The 19,121-nt window shown below is 49.0% G+C and overlaps 1 protein-coding gene and 1 long non-coding RNA gene across 2 annotated transcripts in view; one reads left to right on the forward strand and one right to left on the reverse strand.

Moving 5' to 3' along the window:
• The window catches only part of NOTCH2 (notch receptor 2), a 167,799-nt gene that overhangs the window by 70,794 nt on the left and 77,884 nt on the right, over nucleotides 1-19,121 (reverse strand). Inside the window, exons 4-5 of the mRNA XM_037500843.2 lie at nucleotides 4,895-5,154; nucleotides 1,551-1,886 (exon numbers count right to left, since the gene is read on the reverse strand). Coding sequence (XP_037356740.1) covers nucleotides 1,551-1,886; nucleotides 4,895-5,154 — 596 coding nt within the window. The remainder of the gene's footprint in view (nucleotides 1-1,550; nucleotides 1,887-4,894; nucleotides 5,155-19,121) is intronic.
• On the forward strand, nucleotides 14,974-17,914 carry LOC119237175 (uncharacterized). Its single transcript, XR_005123206.1, has 3 exons — nucleotides 14,974-15,093; nucleotides 16,748-16,842; nucleotides 17,628-17,914. It is a non-coding gene; the product is annotated as an uncharacterized LOC119237175 (long non-coding RNA).

The following is a 19,121-nucleotide window of genomic DNA, read 5'->3' on the forward strand; positions in this document are numbered from 1 at the left end:
GTCAGTCTGCCTGTTCTGCTCCCCGCTCTGGTGAATTCTCTCACCTTCCTGTGCTTCTGACTGTACCCAGTGCTTGTCTAAATAAATAAATCTTAAAAAAAAAGAGAGAGAGAGAAACTGAAAGCAGTGCCATTACACAGCTCATTCTGGGGGCTCAGCGTGAAATGACAAGGTCTCCTATGACGTGGGATGTCTTGCATCGTGTATCCCAAGCACACAGCGGGGTGCCCAGAACGTAGCTGGTAGCCCATCAGTGTCTACGGAATGAAATGAACACATTTACCATTTGGTTTTATACTTAGGACCAACATATGACCTTTAACTCCCGGGAGATAAAACACACGGTCCTATTATATGTGAACCGCATCCATGAGACTGGAGTCTCAGATTCCCACTCGGGGAGAGTGGTCAGAACAACTTCTTTTTGAGGCAATTCTGCTTACTGAGCACATTATTCCCCCCTACGGCTTTCCTTCTTTTGTTTTTGGACTAAAGATATTTGTATAAAAACAGAATCTTTGTTGCTTAGTAATTCATCTGCTCCAGCTGCCTGTGTTCTGTTCCCAATCAAAATTCTCAGTTTTCAACCTTCCCATCATTTCTCAAGGAGTTTAGTGACCAGGCCAGGCCTGCCCCTTTCTCCCTCGCTTCAGAACACTGAGCCCCCCGCTGCCCCCCATAAACTGTTTCTCTTTTTCCTTCCGTCTTACTTATATATGACTATGCCATATAAAATTGCTGAGACCTCATCAAAAAATGATTAACAAAACACTACCCCCGCCCCAGTTCCAAATTCTCCAGCTTCAATTCAGGACAGGGTACCCCAAAGTCAGAGAGGGAACACTGGGTGAGTTTCTGAAGGCCAGAAGCCCAGGGAAAATCACAGAAGAGGGCACGTGGGTACATTTAGGTGGTCAGGAAAATCATTCCATCAGAGGTGAAAGTAGGAAAGTCAATCGCCTGCTGTTATTGTCAACTCCATTTAAAGTACTTTATTACTGACACGTCCTCTTTCCATGTCTAATTCTCATTGTGTCCCCTTCCATTTTACAGGCTTGTCTGTCCCGTTCCCAGAGTTCTGTTTCTCTTATTCTCCAAAATGGACAATAAACAATTTCCTAGTCACTCATCATCATAAACCCTGACAAGTTAAATTACCCCCTGCAGTTTATAGAGTGCACTGGGCTCATAAAACTTCTCCCTCACCAGCAACCCACCCCACACGAAATTCTCACTTCCCCTTTCCCTGCTGGGAAGGATATTTCCTACATGAGCAACAGAGCCACACCCTCCACCTGGAGATGCGCCCCCACCCCAGGACACCCTCCACCTGGAGATACCCCCCCACCCCGGGACAACCTCCACCTGGAGATGCACCCCCACGCCGGCACACCCTTCACCTGGAGATGTCCCCCCAATGCCGGCACACCCTCCACCTGGAGATGCACCCTCCCCACCCCAGGACACCCTCCACCTGGACATACCCCCCCCACCCAGGGCCACCCTCCGCCTGGAGATGCAGCCCCACCCCGGGACACCAGGGCACTCACCTGGGAGGCAGTTGCACTCAAAGCTGAAGTCCCCGGTTTGCCGGCAGGTGCCCCCATTGACGCAGGGCGAGGGGGCGCAGGGCACGTAGGGGCTGTCGCAGTGCTGGCCGGTGAAGCCCTGGGGGCACTGGCACTGGTACGAGCCCGGCAGGTTGAGGCAGGTGCCCCCATGCTGGCACAGGCCCGGGACCTCACACTCATTGATGTCGTTCTCGCACTTCTGTCCCGTGAAGCCGGCCTGGCATTTGCAGGAGAACTGGTTGGCCACCGTGGAGCAGGTACTTCCGTTGGCACAGGGGTGAGACAGGCAGGTGTCCGACCACTGGCACAGCTTCCCTACAGGAGGGAGAACGAACTTAGTGCTTCCCTAGTGATGGGAGCTCCCCCTCACCAACACCCCGCGTCCCCCACCCAGCAGATGATGTGAGGGCGCGCTCACACAGACAAGCTCCAAACTCTGAATTCTGTAGGAAACTCAATTCAAAGACAACTCAAGAACCCCTGACGCACGCACTCCCTAGACCCTCAGAGACTCCGAGGAGCACTTGGGGGCTAGGGGCAGACCACAGAGCCCAGGCCTGCAGGTTCCCCTCAGTCTCTGCAACAGAGGGGTTAGTTCCTCCTCTGGTCTCACCCCCCTGGTCTTTGCACAAGCTGCTCCTGTGTGGGGCGCCTATGTCTCCCTAGTGAACGTCTCCTGACAGCCCTACTCCTAAGCCTGTACTACCGAAGTCATCCTCAATGCCCCCTCAGCTCCCCAAAATCTCCCCCCGCTTTTCTACCTCCCCCCTGCCTCTCACACACACACACACACCCCAAGCTCGCTGTGCCTTCTAGGTCACCACCTGCCACATGGGCAGGGGCAGACCCAGAGTGCAAACCATTCCCACCGAATGAATAAAAGACACTCGTAAGTCCCACAACATCTAGTTAGAAACAAGCAAATACTTCTTCCTTGCAGCACACAGCGTGTCGGCGTGTTTGCCTGCGACTGAAACAAACGCTCCCGGGACCTGCCACCCATGTTTGTCAGGTACAGTTAGAACCTGCTTCCTCCGTGTCTACGTGGGAGTGGGGACAAGCCAACAAGGCCTCACTCAGAGGGGCCAGCACTAAAACAAAGGGGTACACTCGGCCTCCGGGGATTCTTAAAGCAACAGACGAAAGTGGGAGAAGTACAAATGATGAGAACCTGGCAAGACACCAAAAAGAGGCCCTTTCAGTGACAAATTAAGAAGCAGTGACTTGAGGGTGATTTCAGAGTGACGCTGTAACTGCACACGCCCTCCCCAGGCCTTTGGAGCAAAACAACTCAAAACTGACAAGCAGGAGAAAATGACCCTCTTAACCACCCAATCTGCCAGTCACGATGGGGCAACAGTCCATTCTCTCCGCCCTCCACCCCACCAATACCTTTCTTTTCAAAGAAAAAATCAGGAGAGCAAGTATTCCAGACTGATTCAGTCTCGTTTTCTGCACATGCATGTCACTTTTTGCTTATCAGATTTATAGAATTATAGGGATAGTGGGGGACGAAATGATCCTTTCCTCACTTAATAAACATTTATGGTTCATTCTGAATAAAGCTCCAAGCTACCTCTGGAGACTCCACAATCTAGTCAGATGAAAGAAATTTCTAAAAGCTAACCACAGTATGTCAGCTAAATGAAGTGATCAGGGCCTCCCTGGTGGCGCAGGCGGTTGAGCGGTTGAGCGCAGCACTGCAGCCTCTGCAGTGCCGGTTTGATCCCCTGCCGGCCGTGGAACAACCCACACGGAGGGGCAGACCTCTCCTGTCTCACCCGCTGCTCCCTTCAGCAGTGTATTTCGTCAGTCTGCCTGTTCTGTTCCCCACTCTGTCTCTGGTGAATTCTCTCACCTGCCCGCGCATCTGGCCCGTACCCTGGTTCTTGCATAAATAAAATCAATCTTTAAAAAAATATATTTAAAAAAATGAAGTGATCAGTCTTTTTTAAGCCCTCCCACCACTAGCCTCTATAGCTGGAACCCACAGTCTTGACTCCCAGGACAGTGCACACCTGGGCCCAGGGAGCACAGGTGCATGCACGTGTAGGGGTGCACACCTGGGCCTAGAAGGGAGGGAATAAAACGGCAGCATCATAGAGAGATGGGGAGGCACGGGGACTACAAGACCATGGGTAACGACAAGATGAAGGGAGAGGAGAGAGAAAGTGCCCAGATTTGCCAGAGGCTGGGCGGGGGTCAGGTCCCCCACCCCAGCCCCTTACGCCTGCCTGCCCAACCCCCGCCTGCCTGCTTGCCACAGACAATGAAATGTGACACATAAAATAACAGAAGGTAGAAATGAGCTGCCTGAGGAACCCGAGAGGGTCACTAGGAGCATTCGCATCACTGGGTGTCCAGGAAAGGCCCTTGTGTGCGGCAGCGCGGGGCCTGCAGGAGGCCAGCGTCCCAGGGTGACAGAACTGTGGTATAGCTAGAACTGGGTGTTGGTGAGGAGGTGAGACTAGAGAGGTGTGAGGTCCAGACTGTCAAGGGTCGCGACAGCCCAGTCAGGGGGTTGCCACCCACTGTGTGGGCTCTGCGGGCTCCACGGGCAACAAAGGCCTCGAGCATCGCCAGCCGGTGAGTCTGGGAGGCGATCTGCATTTATAAGTACAGCCGCTGACACGGCGGGAAACAAGACGGGAGAAGGTGAAGGCCAGGAAACAGTTAGGGACCCACTGCAGGAGGCCCAGGGAGAGAGGACAAGGGTCTCACTGCAAGGGGCTCCAGCTGCATGAAGGGGTCAGAAATATGAGCCTGGATGTCAGGGTGGGGGTGGACGGGAGAAGGTAAAGCTAGGAGGACGGCGAAGATCAGGACAGCTGAAGCAGCTGGAGCTGGAGAGCTGTGATGGGCTCAAAGAGAGCTCGAAACAGAGTCCCATGGAACACAACACGCAATGCAGGGCTTCGAGACAGCGCAGAAGCAGAGCAGAGCAGTCACAGCTCAGAAAAGCAGTGCCCTGAGTCGCCAGGGGAGCGGTTTCAGGAAGCAAATCAGCAGCAGCAGTGGCAGCAGCGGCAGCAGCAGCAGCGGCAGCAGCAGCCTCTCTTCTGGTGACAGGGAAGTGATTCTGATCACCCGTCCTGACATACCTACATCAGACAATCAGACATTTCTGAGCATCTGACCCTTTTTCTTTCTGTACTCTCCCCTTAAAATTCTCAAAAGAAGGTAAGCACAGTGGCCTGGAACATTCAGCTCCTTCCCAGAACATTAAGCATGCAACAGAGCTGGGGAAGAGCTAGAGGTCAAGGTGGAAAGATGCTGGAGACCCGCCGAGAAGAGCTCAGTGTGGGCCCCGGTTCCGCTGTTACCTGTGAAGCCGACTTGGCAGGTGCACGCGTACGCGTCCCGGCTGAGCATGTGGCAGGTGCCTCCGTTCAGGCAGGGGCGAGACACGAAGCAGGGGTGCGAGGTGGAGTGCTGGCAGTCCTCGCCCGTGAACCCCGGGGCGCAGCGGCACGAGGCTTTCCCTAACATGGCCTGGACCACGCACGTCCCGCCGTTCTGACAGCGGTTCTTCTCACAGGGGTCTCGGTGTTGACAATATTCTCCCAAGAAGCCCTCAGGGCATCTGTATGAGAAAGAGAGAAGAGGCCGTGAAACACTGGCTTGTGAATTCAGAGGCCTGATGTCACGACCTGTAAACTGCCCGACTTCAGGCTCAGAGAACTGGACCACACGCTCCCGTAAGCCTCGGCGGGCAGAGGCGACCAGGCGGGGAACCCAGCGTCGTCTGCATCGACAATCCGCATGACCTTTATTTGAAGGCAAAATGCAACCACCGTCTCTCTCTTGCAGGAACAGGCTGGCCTGGTGCACCCGCACACTCTGTGCGGCATGGCGATACCTGTCTGCTTAAATTCATCAACTTCTCGTTTGGCCCATATGAAAGGATTAAGACACAATAATGCAAGAACTGGCCTCCCGGCCACTCCAATGTAAAGTACACAAAATATTGTGTTTTCTCTCACTGAAACACGGAGGATTAATACGCTTCCTCTGTTTCCACGGTGGCACTGGTGGGTCTCTGCCTAGCTTTCTGGATCGTGTTTAGGTGGCTGGGACTGTGCCAGAGAAAGAAAAGGGACATCTGAGAATGGGGAAGGACTCAAAGAGGCTTTTATAAATTCTTAATGAAATAAATGACATGCAGCTTTTTTAACCAAGCGAAAAAAGCAAAAAAGTAACAATATAACAAACTACATGAGGCATCACATAAACACCAAAGTGAAGGTGGGGAGATAAGCTCTATATCATTTTCCACAGTTTTAGGCCGTCCATTGATTCGTAAGCTCCAAACCACCCCAAGCTCTATGTAGTATTTATGACAATTTTCTCTAAATAGCATTTTAAAAGTCATGGAAAGCCTCTACTTCCATGATGGAAAGTTTTAACTGGGATGTTTAAGAAGCATTTAAAAACAAGAAGACTTTGATTTGACTATAAATTCTGCCATTTGGCTGCTGCCTCAGCTGTGTGGTTCAACCTTTTTCTCCAATTGACTTTTTGGATGTAGAAAACTAAAGTCACAAGAATGTTGACACCATTTGCCTCCAAGGTGACATTTAAGCCAGACTCTGAATCTCCCCCTGAGCACCAGCTCCTGCCCTCCTGTGCCTAGTCACCATATCCTGGTTCTCCCAACCGTCCGGACTGGAGGCAGCGGGTCCTGCTTCATCCATTCCTGTCTTTGCCAATCACACCAAGTACGTTTCGTTAGCTGTACTGGGTCGACTGGCAAGGTGATATCTTCAGAGGGTCACAGCCACCGAGGAGCGGAAGAGGGCCAGATATTAGGGAAGTAAGACAGAAGAACCTGCCAGAATAATCATGCAGCAGCTAACACAGCTGAAGGAGGAAGCAGAGCCGGGAAGTGGCTGCAGGGGTGGTGATGTAACGGGCCGTGGCCTCCTCACCCCCTCCTAGCGCCGCGAGTGCCCAGCAGCTTGACAGCAGGTAAAGCAATGAGGCGAGGGCAGGGTGCCGACACCCTGAACTTCCTTCCCAGCGCGGCGTCTGCACCTCCTGCGGCCAGAGGCCTCCGTGGTCAGAGGCCTGCTTGGCCTCCTAGTCCTCCGGCCTGGGGTAAGCCACTTAACTCACTGTGAGTTCTCTCCCACTTGAAATAGGCGATCGGGCTACATTGTGGGGTTGTAGTAAGAAATGACCAAAATCAAGTATTGAAAATTTTATTAAAATATTTTGCAAATGAAAACCATTTTTCCCTTTGCAGTTATTAAGGAAAATATGCTTTATTCAGATGACAGCTTGATTTGATAATAGAACTGGTTATTTTCTACGTTGTTGTTGTTGTTTTTAAGAGAGCAAAAACTGCCCATGTAGCATAACTAAAATTAACTCTGAGCTATATTATTAAAATCATTTGCAATTTGTTCAAGAAATCTGTTATGGATAAAGTAAAAAAACTGCAACACAATTCTCATTCATAGTGACAGTCCTCTGGGCAAAGGCCTGGCTGATGGCTCCTGATTCTCCCATCTGGGAATTATTCAGCTCATAAATAATGGCAAACTTTTAAACCTGGGTGGCCTCTGCCCAGCTCTGCTCCTGGACTCTTCCATCACCACCGCCACTATCAAGAGACATCTGCCAAGAGGCTACAAACTCTTAAATGTGAGCATCATAAGCACATAATGAAAACAAGGTTCCCTGGAAAACAAAAATGAAACAATAGGAAAGATTCTGGAGTCAAAGAGAAGAATTGTGGGATTATCTGTTCCTAGAGTTGAATCTACATTGCTGGGCTCTACCAAATATGGAAAAATAAGTTTCAACTGAGTTATATTTAAGAAACCAGGGGAAAGGGGAGGTTAGCAGAATGTCGTGGAGGGTCCCTTTCCAGCATGCTGTCTGTTATGAACGGTCCAGGGGCTGAAAACGGCCTGTCCATTTTTAAACGGCTGGCAGAAAATTCAAAGTATTATTTTGTGGTGTTCCAAAATTATGTAAAGTTCAGATTTGCATCCATAAATAAAGTCTTACAAGAACACAGACACCTTCATTCATTAATGGAATGTCTACGGCTTCTTTTGCATTAGAATAACAGGGTTAAGTAGTTGCTCTGACACCATATGGTCTGCACAAATATTTACTCTCTGGTGTTGTATAGAAAAATTTTGCCAACTCCCAAGTAACAGAACTCTAATTCTATAAATAGCATTCAACATGCTTATTAATAAAGATTAATGATGAGGAGGAAGAATGTTCTCATGTCAGTTTCCACAAAAAAATGTGAAACTCATTCATTTAAGCAACTAACAGGAAAGTGCCTGTTGTGGCCAGACATAGTTCCAGTGCAAGAAAATCCTCGTACTACGGAGTTTAAATTCTAGTAGGAAAAGATTAAAAAAAAAAAAAACAAAAACACAAAATTATTAAGTAAGATGTTCCATATGTCAGGTAAAGTGCTATGAAAGAGAACAGAAGAGTAAAGGGAAATAGAAGAGGCAGAGATGGGAGTAGCAGGAGTAGATACAGTAAGATAATCTTGGTTTTTTTCTGGGCCTCCCTGGTGGCTGAGGGGTTGAAGTCTTAGCACTTAAATCGACAGCCACTGCTGCATGAGTTCGATCCCCAGCCAGGGAGCTACCCACATGGCGCAGCAGACCTCTCTGGTCTCGCCCGCTCCCCCCGCAGCAGTGTATTTCAGTAGAATCGCCTGTTCTGCTCCCCACTCTGTCTCTGGGGAATTTTCTCACCCCGCACCTCTGGCTTATACCCTAGTTCTTGTATGTATAAATAAAAAAAAATAAATCTTACCAAAAAAAAAAAAAAAAGGGTAAATTGAGAGAAGACCTTACTGAGAAAACACAAGTGAGTCAAGAGAACAAGGGGAGGGGCCGGCCAGGCAGTGCCAGGGAAGCCGTCCAGGCAGAGGGGACAGGCAGGGGGGACAGACAGAGGGACAGGCAGGGAGACAGGCAGAGGGGACAGGCAGGGGGACAGTACATGCAGGCAGAGGGCATAGTACATGCCAAGTCCTGGGAAAGGGAACAGCCAGGAGACCTCTGTGGTCACAGGAAAGAAAATAAGAAAAAAAGCTCTCAGAAAGCAGATGAAAGCTGTAACTACGAGGCAGGGCATGAGGGCCTTTCAAGCCATTGTAGACGAGTGAGTGTTTTACGGGGAGATAATACGGATGTATAATGTACAGCTCTCCTGAGGCCCTCCTATTATTACATGAAGCTGGAACTACAAAAAAAGTTGGTATGAAAAAATGAACTTCATTTCTTACTTAACGTGAACCTCAAAGGCCGGGGAGGCAGCAACCCACTCGGTCTCCATAAAACAAGCCTCTTCTCACCTTCCTTTTTCACTAAGTCCATTTCCCTCCCCAAACACAACCAAACTTCCAGAACCGTAGCCTAACTCTACAGAGATTTCCCTTTCTACCTGCTTCCTATTCTCCCTGGGCAACAAATGTTGCGTTCTAAGTATTACCAGCAGCTATGCTGCGAGAGCGTGACTTTCCCCCAGTAAGTCAGGGGCTTCCATCACAAGGAAGCTCTCCCAGCAGAGGCACTGCCCACCGACCCTTTCATCATTTTCGTCTTCATACGTGTGGTTTCTAGGACTCCCGTTTCTAGCTCCGTGTTTGGCAAAGGCTTCGCCTGGACTACCTATTCCTCTTCCCCTCCCACCACAGTGGACATCTGGGCTGTTTTCGCTCATCTGCGACTGTTTTGTTGTTCACTTGGTTTTAAAATAACTGCCTTCCTGTAACTGATTCCCAAATAGACAGTTCCAGTTCCAGATGCCTAGTTTACGGAGTCATGTACCTGTCCTAAAGTACCTGCCAGTGCTTGAAACGAAACATCTGCAAAGCAGTATCATTTTCCCATGGAACTTTAATTTCTCCATTTTTCTAAGGCTCCCATTCACAATCTCAAAAGTCACTTTCTGATCATCTATTTAGTTATGTGTAATTTACTACCATGTTCTGACAAGTCTGATTTAACTGCGTTCCTATAATATTCATATTCATGGTTTCCTTTTTGATACGAATTCTGGTCATCTTAAAAGTCGGGTCAGACATCTCGTGGCTGGCTTTTTCCCTACTTCTATCCATCCTCGGAATAACAGAACGCTGAGATTCAAGGAGCTGTAAGGTACTTTCCACCAACGAGAGGTGTCTTTCTAACATAACCCTGAAAAAAAAACCAGCAGCCTCTGCCTGAATATAAGCAGTCAGCAGGGTGCCGGAGATCTAAGAAATCCATAGTGCCCCAGTTACTATGGTCCCTGGATCATCATCCCCTGCTGTGATCCAGACACTATGCTTTACTATTGCAGCCTAAAGTTGTGTTCCTATTGTTAGAGGACCCGAAGCACTATACTGAACACAGTTAAAAAGTCTCAAACTTCTTTTCACATGAACTCTCCTATGCCCTATTTCTCTCATCTTATACTTGTACACGTTTTTTGAACCCAATAATAGGGTTAAATCCACCATGCTGGGCCTCCCCTGGTGGCGCAGCAGTTGAGCGCTGGGCTACGAAGCTGCCCGCAGCCTCTGCAGCGCCGGTTCGATCCCCGGCCACCGGGCGAGGGACCCACATGGCGCACAGACCTCTCCTGCCACCCGCTGTTCCCCTCAGCAGTGTACTTCCTCGGTCTGCCTATTCTGTTCCCCGCTCTGGCTCTGGTGAATTCTCTCACTGTCCCATGCTTCTGACTGTACCCAGTGCTTGTATAAATAAATAAATAAATCTTTAAAAAAAAAATCCACCATGCTGAATCCTCACCCCAGTTTCCTTGATTGAGGAAACTTCCACACATTATTCATATAATCACTGAATTTCAGCACTGCACCATAGTTCGGAAGTCAACTGGTCCGAACCCCTATTTCATTGATAAGGACATCAAAGCTAACTGACCTCCCCAATTTTGTCTGTGAATCTAGCAAATTTGCCCAGCTTTGCATCATTTACGACTGTATCCTTATCTTAGATCTTTTATCAAAACACAAAACAACAGTTAACTAAACGTATTCTCCTAGGGCCTGGCCCAAGAGTGGCCTCTGTTATTTCTACCATCCTAACTGTCACACAGCACCCCCTTTCAAACCCCCTTTCAGGCAGACTGTGTGTGAAGGGCACATGCCTATGTATCATTAAGCGACTGGTTCTAAAGCAGGTCCCACTTCACATAATGGATAAAGTCAGTATCTCAGTCTAAATCAGCTATAAAATCTCCTTCCAATCCCACACTGTGCTCTGCCTGGAAGAACATCAGCTAAACCAGCCCTAAGAATCATCCGGAGGTAGACGTTTATCCCTCATACCCCAGTAAGTTAAGTAAAACTGAGGACAACAGGAAGAAAAGGGGCGACATGGGTAAGTGGGCAAGCCAGAAACAAGGCCCCCCGTCTCCAAAGCAGGGCCTCACTCTGCTTGTCCACCCTGCATGTCCACTCTGCATGTCTCTGCACACACAGGAACACACACCCGCAGGCCTGAGCAGGGACTAAGAACCTCTGGCTGAAAACAAGAGCGCTCTTCTTGGGGAGGCCCATGCTGAGTTTGGTTAGAGGCTGGAAACAGACTAAGGACCCAAGTCCCCTCACAAATCTACAGTTCTAATAAGTTATCCCAGTACAGTTTCTGAAACACAGCATGCATCTTGCATGCTAAAGATATATGCAAATACTTTCAAAAAATAACCCCGGCAGTTCCCTCTGTCCCGAGGCTGTATGAACGTTGCCTTCCTGCTGGGAATTCATGGTGATTTCAGGCCTTCTCTCAGTGACTTCCTCGTGTTCTCTCCCCCTTCTTGGGCTTTGGGACTCGGGAAGAATACAGATCACCTAGGAGACTGTGAATACAGGCGAAGTCTGGGAGGGGAGGCCTTTCTTCCTGCAGAACTAACCTGGCTGGTAATCAGGTTCATAAAGATAAAACCCGTGCCTTTTTCTGAAAAAGTCTGCCGTTTCTGCCACGAAGAGGTCCGCCCTCATTGTTTTTGTTCACACACACACACTTGGAGGATGATGTGACGGGGAGGGAGAGGGGGAGAAAACAGAGAAAAACAAGGGATTCTCCTAATGGGGCTGGAAAACATCCCATTTGCAGAATCCCCACACAGTCCCCACTCAATAAAGCAGATGAAAACCAGACCCCAGCTCTCGCATGTCAGCAGCAGCCTGGACTCGTCTGCATGAGGCCTCTTCCCCCAGCTCAAGGACGCTGGATCTGCATGGCAATCTCAGCGGCTGCAATGGCTGGCGCTCAGGACCAGTCTCCCTGGTAATACAGTGCAGAAAAATTTGTTCTTTCAAGTTTCCTAAGTGAATAGCCACTCGTCCGCAGAAAAGCGTAAAACACTGTAGCAGCTTGTGTCAGCTCCAAGATGACTGAAGTCTGAGCAGGAAATAAGCCCCTTTTCCAAATAAAAGCCTGTGTTCTCTCTCCTTGTTTTCTCCCGGAATGTTCTGAGGATCAGCGGGGTGAGCCCAAGTTGTAGCCAGGGCCGGGCTGCAGCTCTGCCTCTAGCTTTTTTTAGCAAGGATCTGGCCATTAGAAAAATAAAACAACAAAGCAAAAACCCCACGACATACAAAAGAAGAAAAAGAAAGGCGTGCTTTACAAAACAACGATTTCAAAATCATGATTTTTTAAAAACTATACAAAATGTAGAACGGAGGGGAAAAAATGTCTCATGTGGGCTGCCCCGGCCCTGCAGCTGCTCCTCATTAAAGCTTCTCTTTACTCCCTCTGGGCTAGTTTCCAGCAGAAAATTCTTTAAACAGAACTCTGCTTTCAACCCACTTTCTTCTTGCTCTGGGCCTCTCGGGCCCCCCAATCCGCAGTGGCAGGCTGCCCTGGCTGAGCTCTAGAGGGGGGAGCTATCGTTAAGGTAAATGAGGTAAGGGCAGAGGGAAAAAAAAAAAAACAACAAAACCCAGAAACCAAATTAAGCCTTGGTCAGTGACAAAGGTCTGCAGTTTGAAAAGGCCGCAAACCAGGCTGTTCTTTCCTGGGACCATAATGCCAGCTTGGTTTCCTGCCCCCAACTCGCACCCCCCCCCTTAAAGTAGATAAAAATAATTGCTAACAGCCAAGGCTAACTGTAACCAGTGAAAGTTCTATATAACACTGCATTCCCAAGGCCCAGCGAGGAACTTCCCAAGGCCCCGAGCCTGCAGAGCGCGGCTGGCATTCAGGAGGCCCGGCCTGCGGGACGGAGTCCTCACCTCCGCCGGGACCTCCGGGCAGGCAGCTCGCTGTGGGCTGTTTAATTCTGTAAGTCTGCGTCAAGCAACCACTGGGTTACGCTCACTAACTGGTGTTTTTTTAAGTGCATGAGGACGGTAGGGTAGCTCACTTCCTGGTGAAGTGGTGGGGAAGGAAAGGGAAGCCACTGTCATGCTGACTTCTCGCTATTCCCACTCCCACTCAGCGCCCTCCCCCAGAGAAGAAAGAAAGAAAGAAAAAGGAACTACTACTGCTTACTCAGCAAGAAGGAAAAACACAAAGCAAGAAGTATTCCTGTGCAGGGCCGGGGGAGCCGCGCGGCCGGCTGGGGTGCAGCACGCTTTCTGGGCCCCCCTGATTTGACATGCAATCTCTTCTCTGTCTCTCTCTCTCTCTCTTCCTCTCCCTGCTCCCCTGCCCCCTCCCCCACACACAACTTCTTACCACAACTAATACACAAAGACTACTATATAGTGCAGGAGGGCCCATTTTTCTACTATGTAAATTCGGCTTCCTGAGCAGAACATTTCTGCTTTTCTTGTAGAAGTATTTCAGAAAATGTTAATCTTGGTTCCCACATCAGGCTGAATGCTTCCAAATTACAAGTTTCCCACAGGAAAAGAATTTCACGGGGAATGGTCGGGCTGGGAACTGTCCCTTGAAGCGCCACTTCGCTTGTTTCCTTGTGCTCAGGTTTCCCCCTCCCTTGCCTGAGCACAGCAACAAACAGGCTGGTTTTCATCCATCCAAGCCTAGGAGGAGCCACGGTGGCCCGGCCTTCACGCTGGCGACGCACCATCCACCCTCGCTGGACTGGGTCAGCACCCGCCGAGCGGGAGACCGGGCTGCGCTCAGGCCCTCCAGGTACAGCCTGGGCCCGGTGGTGTCCAGAGCCCAGCTCGGCGCTGGGCGGGGCGGAGCAGAGGGGGGCCCCTTCAGCCACGCCCGGAAGGCCGCCAGCACATGGGCCGCTGGAGATGAGAGGTGGCAGAAGGTGGTCCTTCCTCTGTCCCAGCACAAGAGCAGTCCCTCACACACACTTCACGGCGCCAGGCCCTGAGGAAATGTCCACTTTTCAGTAAGATACAGCAAACACACCCTAAAATATGAGTTTGAAGAAACACCCCTTCCGGCAACAGGCAGGCCAGCGCCCATGGTCTGCCGTCAAGCCAAGGTCCTGCCAAAGGGGTGCGGGTGCTTGGAGGTGTTTGGCGGACACTCAAGCGTCCGTGGGCGCTGCTGTGGGTATTAAAGCACAAGGCGCTGTCAGAGAGTACAGCATCCTCAGTGGGTCTGACGTTGTGTCTTGTATTCAAGCAAGGAGATTCGGTGGTGACTTCACCCCCAGGCTGCCCCCCCACTGGGCACCTACTCTGCTGGGCCTCTCTCCTCCTGAGGGGGCTGCAGGAGTCACCCCTCCCCTCCAGACACATGCAGGCCCTCTGCCCACACCTCAAACCCACCCTCCTCTCCTAGCGAAACCCTAAAATTCCTCCAGCCTCAGCTTCAATGTTATTTCCCCTGAGAAACAGGCCTGACAGCCCAGCAATACGTTCCTGTAACCCTGACATGTCACGTCCCTTGTTATCCTTTATAATGATTATTTGCCTTCCCCAATGACTAAGAACTCTTCACACCATGCTCCCAGGGCCTGACATAGTAACTAGCACCCCCAAAGCTATCAGCTCACCAGGGCTTGTATTCTTAACAGAAGTCAGAGGGCAAGCAACGTGCAAGGCTCCACAGAGTCCTTACACCTTAAAAAGCCTCTTTAATTATAACAGAAGTTTGGGAACAAGAGGAGGTTGAACTATTTACCCAAAGGATTTTCAAAACTAATTAAGAGTACTGATATATGTGGAACTTCTTAGCCTTCACTCACCCCTAAATCATTTGAATTGGGGGGAAACCCCATAAGGAATAGATTTTTTTAATCACATTTCCCCCCATAGTATTAAGTATTCTCTGTGTGTGTGTGTGTGTGTGTGTGTCTCTCTCTGTGTCTCTCTGTCTCTCTCTCTCCCCCTCCACTCTGTGTGTGTGTGTGTGTGTGTGTGTGTGTGAGTGTGGGTAGGTGGGTGGGTGGGTGGGTGAGAGAAAGGAGAGAGAGAGAAAGCACATGCCTTGATTCTCTCTTGCACTTTTATTAACCTGTGATAAAACCCTGATTACAGGAGCCCAGAGTTCTGAGAGACAGACCATCCTACAAAGTGGCTTCAGCAGCATGAACTGCTAGAGTCTTTGCAGATGGAGCAGAGAAAACTAAGTGTGATCCCAAGGAAGGGAAACCAGCGCAGGTACCTGTTTCTGATCGCCAATGTGAGATGATCGTATTCAAAATTCTGAATTACAAAAATCTCTCAAAGCAAAACAGTTCCAAAAGGATTCCTAATTCAAAAAAACTGCACCCAAGTCATATCAAACCATACTTGAATGTGAGAGTAAACTGAAGGGGGGAAATCTGCATTTCTTGAAACTTTTAAAGGGTAAAAAATACTTCTTTGTAATTCTGAATAAATCATTCTCAGGGGAAAAAAGTAATCATACAAGTAGGTCCATGAAATCGCTCAATGAATTGGGACTATGGCTTCAGATGCCCCGCAACACCTGTAAGTCCACCCAATAGCCTTAATTAGAGCCATAAATAATAAAGAGTGGGTACATGGAAAAAGAAATGTCAGTGTCTAGTCTTACACTTCAAGACAAAATCACTACTTCCCTTAAAAAATAGTACCATGGCTTAAAGGGTCGTAGGGGCTCAAAACAAAATCCACTATTACATTGGTCTGAAGCCTCCTGAGGGCCACAGGAGATTATCTATGCATATCTATGGTACTAGAATTTGGGGGAAGGAGATGCAATTAGGGAAAAAGCTACAAAGACTCCTTTGGCCAAGAGATGATAATGTTTAAAAAAGAGAAAGTAGAGAAACATAGAAGGTATATAAGTAAAGTAACCCTGAGCCTAAAACGAGGCACTATTAGGGCGCACAGATGTTGTCTGAGAAAAGCTCCCTACCCGTGCTAACTCAGAACAGTGTTCCTGGTTTGGGAAACTGCCATCACCTGTGCCCGACATGCTGCAGGGAATCAAAGTCTCTGTCTCCACTGGACAAAGGAAAATTCTGCAGGTAAATGTGCTCTAATGGGGCAGTTTCCCTGACACACACCTAGACACCGACTAGGCTGTTTCTTTTAAAAGTACGACGCCAGCGCTTTCTTGTGTGTGCTCCTGCACTCCTACAACAAAAACAGCAGCAGAACCCACAATGCTCAGTGCACGCAGGGCCCCTGCAGACCCGGCCTGGGGGGCCTGGGCCCATGTGCTCCAGCTGTGGACCACACGGCTGCGGCCGGGTGTGCTGGGCCAGGCTGTTTCCCCACACTGTGAGCTTGAAGAATGGATACAGTTGCTGCATTGCTCATGACCACACTCAGACACATAACAAGGATCACTCACATGAAGCTGATGGCATCTCACAACACTGACTACTTCTGTGGCCATAAAAGAACAGTTATTGTCGAAGGGAAAAAAAAAAAAAAAAAGAATGTTTTCATCTGTTTTGCTAATATTGGGCATTAATGTCACCGGGTCTCAGCAGACCCCTGGTCCTGATCTCGCAAGCAAAAAGGAGGCCTCAACCGAGCACTGATAACGGAGGATTCACATATAAGCCTTTGTTCTAACTCCAGTGACATCTGCTTCGAGAATTTCTTTTGTATATTAAAAAAAGAAAAAACTGACCACGGAGGATAGAGTCTGTGGCCCCGCCCCGGCCTGAGGTGCTCCAGGAGTGGCCTGCAGGGTGTGCCTGGAGGGCAGCAGCAACCTGCTAAAGACATATTTTAAATGGCTTCATTTTAATTAATGTCTTCTTTCTTGGCAGTAAAAATGGCTACATTTTCAGTGAGTGTCTAAGCACCTACCTTATGTCCTCACTTTGCCTCTTAGCTGCAAAAACCTTCATTTATGACCCTGCACTGTAAGAAGAAAGTCTCTGGTTCCCAGGTTACGACTGAGGTGACCATTCTGCTCCTGGACATCAGGTGACTTTAGAAAGCACTTGTTATACACGAAGTTTAATTTGAGAAGGATGCTCAAATGACAGAAGGGTAGCGCTTGTCCTCTGCCACACTTCTGCATCATCAGGACCAAAATGAATAAAAATAATAGCCATCAGGGGCGGGGGGTATTATGGTGTATGGCCCAGATGTGGTGACTCAAGACAAAAACCGCTACTTCCTTTAAAAGACTGGACCAAAGGTCAAGAAATCTTAACTATTGCAGTGATTTGTGGCCTTCCCAACCAGAGAGAGTGGGTATCAAGCAAGCACTGGGGGGTAACACTCCAGGGGCTGAGGCACTGCAACCAACACCACAAAAACAAAAGATGGAGACAAAGGCCCCAGACCCTGGAGGTCTGAGCGTGCCTGAACTAGCCACACCCTCGGCCACCAGGCCCACGCGCTAACTAAAGTCTCCCCAGTCTGATCAAGACACAGTGTTACGCCAGACCCCATGGCATAAATGACAGCCAGGGTCCTCACACCGGCTCTAGAGGCTCCTTGTCTGGAGCTGGGTCAGGGAAGGGCCACCCCCGTGGGCCTCAGGCCCTCACGCCATTCTCTCGAGAAACCCGTGCCTTTGGTGAGGTTTTCAGAGCAAACCTAAACAAAATCATGTAGCCTAGAATAGAAATATCGAGAACATACATAACTCCCTGAAAAGGTCTAGTCTATATACACGGGATTTGTGAAATCTTAGTCATTATAAGTTTTTTAATCTGGTTAAGAATGTAACGAGCATGCTGTTTATTTATGTATGTCCCCAGATCACTGCCACAGAGCGATTCACCATGGTCCTCTCCCCTGGCCTCTGCTACGAGATGTCGGCCTCGAGGAAGCCACGTTCCCTCTGTGCAGTTCACCTGCTTTCTCACATAATAACACAAGACGCTAGGCCTAATCATCTCTACTGTTCCCTTTAACTCTAAAAATGGATGATTCCACTTGGGTATGCCCGTGGCCCCTTGGATAGTAACATAGGATAGTCCCACTAAAGAGGAACTCGAAAGTCCACACCGTTTTGTGAAATAAAAGTGAGTCACTGGAGTTTAAATGTTGGCTTTTTGCAGTTCTGCATAAACACAAATGCACACGCACACACGGATGGATGCTTACCCACACCAGTTCTCAGCTGGTACCAAGAATGAAAAGAAATCGTGCTGAAGCTTCAGGCTGCGTAACAGGGCTTGAGAAGCAACTTCTCGTCCCAGTCCACACTCTACTCGGTGATGTGACACAGAGTACATCACCTGCCTGCAGCCTGGGCTCCCCTCATATAAACCAAGATGGAAGGGAAGGTGACCTCACCTCCTGACTGCGGGCAACAACCTTACCTGGTGTGCTCCCCGCCACACTGCGAGGATGGGCTGACATGGTGCTGGTGCTGGGGTCGGGGCTGTGTGTCCTGACAGTGAACCCACTCCAAGCACAGGCTCCCTGAGGCAAGAGCTGTGCCTGGGTTTCTTCCTTTATAGCCTCACACTGCCTAACACCCTTCGAAGTGCACATTTTAATACACACTTGTGTAAATAAACTGTTGCACAACTCACACTTCCAAACGAACTCCTCACAGTTAGCAGAAGGAAGCGAAGAACAAGTAAAAGGGGGAAAAAATAATACTCTTAAATAGGATATGAACAATCAAAAGAAATTCTAAAGCTAAAAGCAAAAAAAAAAAAGGTCTCATCAGTGCTCTTCCCCCAACAGCTGGCTGCCACCAGGGCTGATTTGCTTTGGCACAAAACGGTGGCAGACATTGCAACCTCTTTATGGAATTTGACCTGCTGGTAAATTACACAAGCCCAAAAATGACTGGGGTGTGTGTGTGCGCGCGCAGAACTCTGGTCCAAGAAGAGATGAACCAAATTTAAACTCACAGGGAATCAGTCATTTCATTAAATTCCTACAGTACCTTATCCAGAGAGCATGTTTATATATCCCCTCAGCACAGCACAAATGTCTGTTTCACCCCCTTCCCTAGCTGTCACTAATTCTTATTAAATTTAGAAAAGAATTAGGTGACGTCCATAATTAGAGAGTTTGCTTCTGGGAAGACTAATTATGAACTCTGATAATCATTGTTAGTCTTTGCCTGGAAGGAAATGAGTCAACTTTTCATTAGTAATCAGGTTCTGTCCACTTTCTAAGAGTGACCCAGAAACCGACGGACCTGAGTTGCAGCAATATGGGGCAGAGACTCAGACACCAGTCATTATACACAAATGGGACTGAGACAGAAGAGCCAAACTCCGTGAGTGTCC

The sequence above is a fragment of the Talpa occidentalis genome, unplaced genomic scaffold (genome assembly GCF_014898055.3).
Source record: "Talpa occidentalis isolate TD23 unplaced genomic scaffold, MPIMG_talOcc4v2.1 talOcc4.9, whole genome shotgun sequence".
Taxonomy (NCBI): Eukaryota; Metazoa; Chordata; class Mammalia; order Eulipotyphla; family Talpidae; genus Talpa; species Talpa occidentalis.